The 11,555-nt window shown below is 35.2% G+C and overlaps 1 protein-coding gene across 1 annotated transcript in view; it reads left to right on the top strand.

The window, feature by feature from the left end:
* Positions 1 to 11,017, top strand: part of CCDC39 (coiled-coil domain 39 molecular ruler complex subunit) — a 46,469-nt gene extending 35,452 nt beyond the window's left edge. Inside the window, exons 14-20 of the mRNA XM_024124199.3 lie at positions 2,597 to 2,720; positions 7,150 to 7,309; positions 7,730 to 7,836; positions 8,504 to 8,644; positions 8,791 to 8,970; positions 9,109 to 9,194; positions 10,371 to 11,017. Coding sequence (XP_023979967.1) covers positions 2,597 to 2,720; positions 7,150 to 7,309; positions 7,730 to 7,836; positions 8,504 to 8,644; positions 8,791 to 8,970; positions 9,109 to 9,194; positions 10,371 to 10,524 — 952 coding nt within the window. The 3' untranslated portion in view covers positions 10,525 to 11,017. The remainder of the gene's footprint in view (positions 1 to 2,596; positions 2,721 to 7,149; positions 7,310 to 7,729; positions 7,837 to 8,503; positions 8,645 to 8,790; positions 8,971 to 9,108; positions 9,195 to 10,370) is intronic.
* The last annotated feature ends 538 nt before the right edge of the window (positions 11,018 to 11,555 follow it).

The raw sequence follows: 11,555 nt of genomic DNA, 5'->3' as shown, positions 1-11,555 counted from the left end.
GGAGAAATATACCATGTTCTTGGATTGGAAGAATCAATATTGTGAAAATGACTATACTACCCAAAGCAATCTACAGATTCAATGCAGTCCCTATCAAATTATCAATGGCATTTTTCACAGAACTAGAACAAAATAATTGCAGAAATGACCCTGAATAGCCAGAGCAATCTTGAGAAAGAAAAACGGAGCTGGAGGAATCAGGCTCCCTGACTTCAGACTATACTACAAAGCTACAGTAATCAAGACAGTATGGTACTGGCACAAAAACAGAAATATAGATCAATGGAACAAGATAGAAAGCCCAGAGATAAAACCAGGCACATATGGTCACCTTTTCTTTGATAAAAGAGGCAAGAGTATACAAGGGAGAAAAGACAGCCTTTTCAATAAGTGCTCCTGGGAAAACTGGGCAGCTACAGGTAAAAGAATGAAATTAGAACACTTCCTAACACCATACACAGAAATAAACTCAAGATGGATTCAAGACCTAAATGTAAAGCCAGACACTATAAAACGAATAGAGGAAAACATAGGCTGAACATTCTATGGCATAAATCACAGTAAGATCCTTTGTGACCCACCTCCTAGAGGAATGGAAATAAAAACAAAAATAAACAAATGGGACCTAATGAAACTTAAAAGCTTTTGCACAGCAAAGGAAACCATAAATAAGATGAAAAGACAACCCTCAGAATGGGAGAAAATATTTTACAGATTGCCAACAAACACAGGAAAAGATGCTCAACATCACTAATCATTAGGGAAATGATTAGTGATGTTGAGCAAATCAAACAAATCAAAACTACAATGAGGTATCACCACACACCAGTCAGAATGGCCATCATCAAAAATTTACAAACAATAAATGCTGGAGAGGGTGTGGAGAAAAGAACCCTCTTGCACTGTTGGTGGGAATGTAAATTGTATAGCCACTATGGAGAATAGTATGGAGATTCCTTAAAAAACTAAAAATAGAACTACCATATGATCCAGCACTCCCACTACTGGGCATATACCCTGAGAAAACAATAATTCAAAAAGAGTCAGGTACCACAATGTTCTTTGCAGCACTATTTACAATAGCCAGGACATGGAAGCAACTTAAGTGTCCATCGACAGGTGAATGGATATAGAAGATGTGGCACATATATACAATGGAATATTACTCAGCCATAAAGAGAAATGAAATTGAGGTGGATGGACCTAGAGTCTGTCATACAGAGTGAAGTAAGTCAGAAAGAGAAGAACAAATACCATGTGCCAACACATATATATGGAATCTAAAAAAAGAATGGTTCTGATGAACCTAGGGGCAGGACAGGAATAAAGACACAGATGTAGAGAATGGACTTGAGGACACGGGGGCTTGTGAAGGGTAAGCTGGGATAAAGTGAGAGAGTAGCATTGAGATATATACACTACTAAATGTAAAATAGCTAGTGGGAAGCAGCTGCATAGCACAGGGAGATCAGCTTGGTGCTTTGTGACCACCTAGAGGGGTGGGATAGGGAGGGTGAGAGGGAGATGCAAGAGGGAGGGGAGATGGGGATATATGTATGCATATAGCTGATTCACTTTGTTATACAGCAGAAACTAACACAACATTGTAAAGCAATTATACTCCAATAAAGATGTTAAAAAATTTTTTTTGGTAAATAAGAAAATTTATCATCTTAACCATATTAAAATGTACAGTTAGTAGTGTTAGTATTTTCACATTTTTGAGCAATAGATCTCCAGTACTTTTTCATCTTATAAAACTGAAACTATCTTTTAATAATATATGAACATTGGCATGCAGATATGTCTTTGAGAACCTGCTTTAAATTCTTTAGGATATATACCCAGAAGTGGGATTGCTGGATCATATGGCTCTTCTATTTTTAATTTTTTGAGGAACTGCCATGCTTTCCATAGCATTTGCACCATTTTACTGTCCCACTAATAGTGCTTAAAGGTTCCGTTTCTCCACTTCCTCAACAATACTATGTTTTTTGGTTTGTTCGTTTTTTTGTCTTTTTGATAGTAGCCATTCTTATGGGTGTGAGGTGACATCTCATTGTGGTTTTGATTTGCACTGGACCATCTTTTAAAAGACGTTTGGATAGTGAGCAGCCTTGGGAACTAGAGATAGTATCTCCCTCTGCAGCAAAGGTTAAGTATGTTTGCTTATTTTCCATTATAAAATATTTGGATTATCTAAGCTTGAGGTTCTTCAGATGTGACATAAACCTGCTGTATGTGCAGCATCCATTTGAGCTCCTCTTCACCTGCATGGCACTTTGGGAGCAAGGGGAACTAATGCAAATAGGAAGCTCATGCTACTTGGTATGCCGTGAGTAATAAAGGCCTTTTCCTCTGACCCAGAAATCTTGTGTTTTTTGCCAGCATCCATGAAACTGTGGCAGGCTAACTTGTTAGCTTTCAAATTGGGTGAAATCTGAGACCCTTCACACTGAATTATAAAATTGTAATGTGAGAATATATTTAAACTGTTTGAGTTCAGTAGTAACACAAAACTGTCTTCTGTAAGAAGTAGTCCTTTAAAAGTATATTGTTTTTCAGTGTTTAATTTTTCTTTTCCTTTTCATACTAGTGCTGAGTTTCATGAGCGGCTAAGTAAAATTGATAAGCTGAAGAATAGATATGAAATTCTTACTGTTGTTATGCTGCCTCCTGAGGGAGAAGAGGAGAAAACGCAGGCCTATTATGTAATAAAGGTAATCTTAATGGATTTACAGTTGTGATAGAATGAAGTATTCATTCTTTCTTAGCTTTGTTAAAAACCAAAATGGCAAATTTTTTTTTGCCATGAAATTTCAAATTTCATAGCACTCCAGTAGCTATTACACTTAATTAGGTCATAAAACATGAGTTGCTAGATGGAGGTACTGAAGCATTATTAGTTTTATACACATGAGGTCAAAGAGAGGTCTGGACCACTCTGACACTGTTTTTTTTTGTGTGTGTATGGTACGCGGGCCTCTCACTGTTGTGGCCTCTCCCGTTGCGGAGCACAGGCTCCGGCCGCACAGGCTCAGCGGCCATGGCTCACGGGCCCAGTCGCTCTGTGGCACGTGGGATCTTCCCGGACCGGGGCACGAACCCGTGTCCCCTGCATCGGCAGGCAGATTCTCAACCACTGTGCCACCAGGGAAGCCCTGACAGTTTTTTTTGCTATCATTTGTGTCATGTCTTTTTCCCTCATTTATTCAAGGTTCATAATCTCTTTTACTCTAAGACCCACTATCATTCTGGGTGTCCTTAACATGTTGTAACAACCTGTTCAAAACCTCAGGCTCAAAGCTTTACTTCACTGTAGTCATGCACTCATATGACCACAGGCTACACTTTATTGTCACTTAGAGCTACACTACCTCTGAATCTTACACTCTAGTTTATCATTGCTGTCCTGGTATGGCAGATAGCCAGAGAGGAAGAGGGCTGTTCCTTTGCTTTCGTTTTAGGTGGGAGACAAACAGATCAGGTGAATCTACTCTGTTTTTTCTGATGTTTTGAGAGTTGTCTGCCATCTCGTGATTATCTGTACCTTGTAACCCTAAAGGGAAATTTAGAAGTGATCAGGAGTTGGATGCAATTTCCTTCCTGACTACTGCTATATTCATCTTTCCCTTGTAGAAAATACCCTGAACAGGTGTGATTTCCTTTGCAGAGAGGTCTGGGAAGTTACTCAAAACAGTTCAAAGAAGGAATGGAAATTGTAACTTTAGGTCATTTTTCCTGTATCATACATGGATAGGAGTGGGAAAGAGATCTCCAGTTCACACCTTTAGAGGATGGCCCTTGTGGATGCACCCTCCATTTGGACTTCTACTTAATCTTCTAAGTTTCCTTCTGTAGCCCTTCTTTAAGGCTGCCCCTAACATACTACACTGTGTGATATACCTGCCACTTTGCCTCAGGAAATTCCACCCAACCTATATGAGAAATGAGTCCCAGCTCTCAAACCCTTCTTATAACTCATCAGTCTTTAGTACGTGAGGCTTCTGCCCACTATTAACAGGACTTTCCTCCTCTCAGGTTTTGAAGGTTCCCAAGGGGTGAATTGTAGGTTCTAGTCTGTTAAATGATGGGAAGTAGATAGATGTTGCAATTCCAGCTAAGTTTCTCTACCAACAAGGGCTCTGACGAGTTACATAAAAGCACTGGTGTTAAGAGTGCTTTTGTCCATGCCTTGGTTCTATCATTGATTAGGCAGGTAACCTTGAATAAGTTATTTAAACATTTGGAGTCTTAGTTTACTCACTTGCAAAATTAGGATAGTATTGTTACTTTTGTTGTAAGAAGTAAATGAGAAAATATATGTAAAGCCCTTAAAACAGTGCCTGGAACAAAATGAGCTCTCAATGAATATTAGCTATCATTACTGTTATTGCTGTTATGATGATGTTGATGAAGTATTCACTTCTCAGGAAAACAGGCAAATTTTATGAGGAAGAGTATTCCTTCAGTGCCACTATAGTGAATATGTGAAATTAATCAAGGCTATTAGTTGCCCTTCTTAATTTCCTGATGTCATACTTCACTTTCCACCAGGGTCCATAGCTTGCCACACAGTTATTTACATTTTTTGTTGTCAGCATACTTAAATGTTTTACTCATAACACTTCACGTGTGCCAGATGTGTAAAATTGAAACTTTTCTTTATAACTAAAGTCAATCTGGCTTATGTTGAGAAAAATCATCCATAGTCTGAAAATGGGCAAAAGCAATCAGTGGGTGTACAATGATGCCACTGCATGGTGACACCAAAGACTTGGCATTTTCTAGTGGGCCCTCCAGGGATTATCTGATTCTACAGAAGTGCACACCTCTGACTGATTTTCTGTTTACCACTGTTTAGAAGTCTAAGGTATTTATGGAATTAGATCAGGATTTTGTGTAAATGAACAAATTCAACCCATTTATTTGACAAACAAACTGACCTTGGAGTAGGGAAGTAAATGACTTAAAGTTACTCAGCTTACTAGTAGGAAATACACAACTAAAATCTAGCTGTTTTGATTCATTCTAGCTCTTTCTCCCACTACACTATATTTTGAATGAAATGTTTGCTAATTCTAGACTCAACTTGAAAGAATTAGATGTAATTTACCTAAGAACGTTATTTTCTTTGCTAAGTTTAGTTTTTTATTATGTACTATTTGCTATAAAAATGTGTAACATATCTTGAAGCATAATAAAACAAATAACTGAAAATGTTAAGAATTGAAACATTACCAAAAAAAAATTCCAGTGACCACATTCTGGTTTAAATACAGATACCTGGGATTAAATAAATTTACCAAAGAAATTATTAGTCGATTTTGACTAAAAGTGGGTTTTGGCACTTTCATTTATTTTGTTAAATTTTATTGAAGTATAGTTGATTTACAATGTTATGTTAATTTCTTCTGTATAGCAAAGTGATTCAGCTATACATATATATATTTCTAATACTCCTTCCCATTATGGTTTATCACAGGATATTGAATATAGTTCCGTGTTATACAGTAGGACTTTGTTTATCCATCCTATATGTAATAGTTTGCATCTGCTAATCCCAAACTCCCACTCCTTCCATCTCCCACCCCCCTCCCCCTTGGCAACCACAAGTCTGTTCTCTATATCTGGGTCTGTTTCTGTTTCATAGATATGTTCATCTGTGTCATATTTTAGATTCCACATACAGGTGATATATGATATTTAGCTTTCTCTTTCTGACTTACTTCACTTAGTAGGATAATCTCTAGGTCCATCTATGTTGTTGCAAATTGCATTATTTCATTCTCTTTTATGGCTGAGTTGTATACATGTACCACATCTTCTTTATCCTTTCATCTGTTGATGGACACTTAGGTTGTTTCCATGTCTTGGCTATTGTGAATACTGCTGCTATGAACATAGGGGTGCATGTATCTTTTTGAATTATAGTTTTGTCTGGATATATGCCCAGGAGTGGGATTGCTGGATCATATGGTAGCTCTATTTTTAGTTTTTTGAGGAACCTCCATACTGTTCTCCATAGTGGCTGCATCAATTTACATTACCAGCAACAGTGTAGGAGAGTTCCCTTTTCTTCACACCCCCTCCAGCATTTGTTATTTTTAGACTTTTTGATGATGGCCATTCTGACTGATGTGAGGTGGTACCTCATTGTAGTTCTGATTTGCATTTCTCTAATGATTAGCGATGCTGAGCATCTTTTCATGGGGGCGCTTTTAAATATATATGCATGCTATCCCTCTCAACCCTTAATTGGAGTTCTTTGGAACTGTTTGGGTACAACTCTAGAAGGCCTAGCCCAGTGACACAGTTAAGCTGGAAAAAGTCACTGAGTATGTTCACTCACTGAGGAATTTTTGGTTTTCAGCAATTTACAGACTTCATTTTTTCTAGCCATATTTATCACAATTATCTAATTAAAACTTTTTAAAATGTGATAATATGTACATAAAATTTGCTGTTTTAATAATTTTTAAGTGTACAGTTCAGTGGTATTAAGTATATTCATATTGTGTGCAGTCAACACAAGAGCCATCCCCAGAACTTTATCTTTCAAAACTGAAACTGTACCCATTAAACAATAACTCCCCATTTCTCCCTCTCCAAAACTCCTGGCAACCACCAATCTACTTTGTTTTTGTGAATCTGACTACTCTAGGTACCTCATATAAGTAGGATCATGCAGTATTTTTCCTTTAGAAAATATGCAACACTTTTTGAGTATACCGTTCACCTCTTTTACTACTAAGACTTAAAATGAGAAAGTGTGTCAAGATGCTTTCAGGTGAGAAATATACATTCTTTTTATTTAATATCTAGTTTGAAACCTCTTCTAGCTAACCTTATTTCTCTTCTCAGTAAAGTTTATACCTGCTTAACTTTTAGTTCATTTTTGTTGGAGAGTTTTCATGTAAGCTTTGGTTGGTTACTACATTGCCATCATGCTTTTGTATCCTATGTGCTATATTTGGAAGGCCTTGAGGATTTGGTCTTTTACTTTAAATCAGGTGCAAGAAATAAATGCTTGGTGCTGCATGTAGGCCCCAAGGCAAATTGGTATTGTTGTGAGTTAACTATTTCCTGCCCTGAAAACAGACATTCTCCCCCATGATACTTTTAACCAATCTATTCCATTTTTCATAGGCTGCTCAAGAAAAAGAAGAACTTCAAAGAGAAGGTGACAGTTTGGATGCTAAGATCAACAAAGCTGAAAAAGAAATCTATGCTCTAGGAAACACCTTGCAAGTGCTGAACAGCTGCAACAACAATTACAAACAATCTTTTAAGAAAGTGACTCCATCTAGTATGTAGGAATTATTAAAACTTTTAAAATATACACTCAATGAAAGCTGTACAATTATTTTAAAAAGAGGAACACTATGAGACAAGGAAAACAAAAGTGTATCATGTTTGATTCAGTTGAAAAACTAATCATCCCCCTCCTTTAAAATAAGTGCCACGGTGTTATTTCCATTATTACTTCTAGTGATATGGCATATCACTTCTCTAGGGAATTAATTTCAAATCTGAAGAGAACAGCATATTGGCTGCTCTATGCTGACAAAATAAAAATAGTTATTTCATCATGCCGTTTTTCAACAACTAGACATAAGGAATTTAACCTTTCATAAAAAAATGTTAAAAGTTTAACTTACGTAAGACTTCAAGCTTGCTTTCTACACAGCATGTTAAAAATTTAAAGCAAAAATTCTTTAAATTCTAGGTGCTGAGTATGAGGTAAAAATTCAGCTAGAAGAACAAAAGAGAGCTGTTGATGAAAAACACAGATACAAACAAAGACAAATCAGAGAACTACAGGAAGATATCCAGGTAAATTCTACAGGCTTTAGTAATAAGACCTTAGTAAAAGTTAACTATCATTATTCTTTCTTGTTATCTTGTACAAAGACAATTTTTTTGGGAATTAGATAGTGAGAGGTGTCTCATTTAAATGAGAAAAAAAATAAGTGATCAAAGTGTTAACTAAATTAGTTAAAATCCCAGTGCTAAAGTGTAGGTTAGACTCCTGACAATTACTTGTTGATTAGCTGATGAATCATAGCTAGCTAATTATGATCTATCCACTAACCTTTTATTTAATGAACTTTATTTCACTTAAATCCTTTAAGATCACCTTAAAGATTGTTCCTTAAAAGTCTGAAAGAAAACAACGTGCTTGGTAATAAGCAGACTCTATAAACATTTAGATTTTTGACTAATAAAGTTGAAGGAACAGGTGATATGAATTAGGAATCTGAAAATTGTATGCTTTCAACAGTCATTGTTTGAATTATTTTTCTCCCAAATACCATAAAAATAATTTCCAGTGGAACTATATATAAAACTTAATCCATAAAGCTATTATACTTATTATCTACCAACAGAATGTACACTGTATACAAAAATAAATGAATCGAAATTAAATGAATACTTGGCAAGTTATAAAAGTTATTTCTGATCCTAACCAATAAGTATGTTAATACTTTATTTTCTGCAGAGCATGGAAAATACTTTAGCAGTTATAGAACGTTTAACAAATAATGTCAAAGAAAAAATATCAGAGAAGCAAGCTTACGCACTTCAACTAAGGAGAGAAACTGAGGAGCAGAAGCCAAAATTAGAGAGAGTAACTAAACAGGTATTGATAACTTTTAAAAACTGACCTGTCATATTTATATTTTTTTGGAGTTCCAAATGGTAACCCCAAACCCTCCTTCACCCATTAAAAAATATTAAGTTCTAGAAAACAGGTTTAAATAATAACTGACTACTGTTGACCAACAGTGTGCAAAACTCATCAAGGAAATCCGTCTTTTTAAAGACACGAAAGATGAAACACTAGAAGAACAAGACATCAAACTTCGTGAAGTGAAACAGCTTCACAAGATCATTGATGAAATGTTAGTTGATATCACAGAAGAAAATGCTGAGATTGGTATTATCCTTCAAACATACTTTCAACAGGTAATAAGAGTATCTTCTAGCTAAATATAAATATTTCTTAAACATTTCATGAAAAAAAATTTATGGTATTCATCATAAAGTGTAGTGAAAAATATTCTAAAATGCAGTGGTACTGATTGCTATTGACTATCCTTCCAGAGTGGTTTAGTACTACCTACAGCTAGTACTAAAGGGAGTCATCACAGTTCTAGATCTCCTTCCCAGACTTCACTGGTATCAGCAAGGTAAGTGGAAGGAGAAAACACCATCTCCTTACTTACTTACCTACAACTCTCACAGATTCCATCCTAAGTGAACTCAGCTACTTCCACATGCCACAGCTATGGCATGTGTCAGTGTCACATACACAGAAAACAGCCAGCAGGGCAAGACTCTTTCCTTCTGACTTCTGTCTGATGTTATTTTCATTTTGGTATAAGTGCTTTGTGACTACCAACTATTTCAGTAGGATAAAGCAGGGTGAGATTTTGGAGGGTGCATTTAGCATGGTCTTCCCTGAGTATGGGGAGAATTTATTAAACCATAAAAGGGCAACTTGGTTGTACAGACTTATTATTAAAATCTATTGTAAAATCTTCAGGAGTCAGAATTTTATTTATGCTGCTTAATTTTGCTAAAAAGGAAATTATTCTTTACTTCTGCAGTTTAGTTTTATACAGAATTCTTTCATCAAGTAGACATTTAGTCAACACTCTTGTGCTTTGCTGACAAAATAATAATTATTAATGATGATCCTAATTTTAAAATTCCCAATCTCCCACATTCAGCAGCCATATTACTTTTCATTACTCCACGAAGAGATGTCATGAAAGGATTTCCTAAAAGATAGTGCTTAAGTAAAACAAAACAAAAACACTTTCTATGTAAACATGGTGAGCAGCCACTTGAACATCCCAGTACTTTCATAAAAATACATATTTAAAAATCTTAGTATTTACAATTGTATGGATAGTTACCACCACTTTATCCTGTCAATAGGCTCTTCACTTTCTTCTTTTTGGTTTAAATTATATAACCTATCGTTTTAATCACTCTTGCCAGCACCCAACTTCCCATGCCTGTTTTTGTTACCTTTTGTTTAATGATTTTTGCAAACTTTTAATACCTAATGATTTTATCTCTAAATTGGTTATAGCTTAAAACATTTTTCATATATCAATAGAAATATATTTGTCAAACTATTTTTCTACTGGTTTGAAACTTTATCACCTTTTCCTTTTTAAACTAATTTCTTGATATTACTAATGGTGATGCTTTTAAAATTATTAGCACTATTAATAGTATATCTTTTTTGATCTCTTTAATTACTTGTGGGATTATGGCATCTTTTGCCATTAATGAGGGGGTCTACTAAAATAAAAATTTTGAATTAGATTACAGTAATTCTGGTTTTATTCTAGGTCATCTAAGAGTACAAGTACTTCTGCTTCTCAGACTTCAATTAAAGTATTAGAGCTGAACTTCCCAGCCTCTTCACTAACTGGCAGCACTTCTAAACCAACTAGTGCTAGCAGTGGCTCCAGTAATGGTAAAAGCAAAAAGAGCAGCAAATAAACATTTTAATCTCTCTTTTGAACAAGTTGTAAACACAAAACCAAAAATCTCATTATTTTAAAATAGTATATCCCACTCTATGCTTTGGGTGCCTTATACTGATATACAGGCCTACTGAAACAGTGTTAGAAATACAGTATGACCAGACAAAAGTTTTATCCAGTGGAAAATATAAAAACTGTTAAAAAAAAAAAAAGTCAAGCTATTTGGGTCCAAATAAGCCAAAGAAATGTTTAATTTTCTTAGCTTTTTTCCTACTATTTTTTTCACATAGAGGGAAAGCAGTAAGAACAGATTCTTAACAAGCATACGTGTTATACAAGCATAGGGTTATGATATTTTCCACTGTTATTTTGTTTATCTTTTACCCTGGAAGATCCTGAAATTAGGTTTTATTAAAAGAAACATACTTCCCAGACTTCGGGGGAAGAAATCTGTTAGTTTCTTCCTTTAGCATAATTAAAAAATTTTTAGTCAAAAAATGGCATTACCTCTCCCCCTCCCCCCACCAAGAAAACAATTGATAGGAAAGAGAACCACTGTATCAATAAAAGTGCAGCTTAAATTTCTAGGAAGTAGTCCATTCTGATCTTGAAAGAAGTCAAACACATTAAAGATTTTGCTCTCAAGATACAACCAAGAATGTGTTTTCAAGATTTCCTTGATTTAATAAACAATTTAAAGAAAGCTAAGCGTAATTAGATTTGCAATAGAAATTCCATAAATTTGCAGTGAAGGTAGACTACCAGATTAAGAATTAGTTATTTCAGTCAATACTTTATAACATGTGCCCAACAGTTTGAACTCCTGAAGTATGACTATGATGTTATAAAACTGGTTTTCAAATAAATTTATCAGGATCTATGTACCTAAAATGAGGATTGTCTCCTTCAAACCTTGGAAAAAAATATTCATTATGACAATTGTCATTGTTTAGAACTGTCACTTGCAATTCCTTCTGAAAGGCAGTAGTGGTTTCTCCTGATCACTAGAGTATTTTATTATCATTTTTAGTAATAGCCAGCAAAAGG

This window comes from Physeter macrocephalus, chromosome 1 (assembly GCF_002837175.3).
Source record: "Physeter macrocephalus isolate SW-GA chromosome 1, ASM283717v5, whole genome shotgun sequence".
NCBI classification, from domain to species: Eukaryota; Metazoa; Chordata; class Mammalia; order Artiodactyla; family Physeteridae; genus Physeter; species Physeter macrocephalus.
The sequence above is the reverse complement of the archived record's forward strand: the minus strand, read 5'-3'. Positions and strand labels throughout refer to the sequence as shown.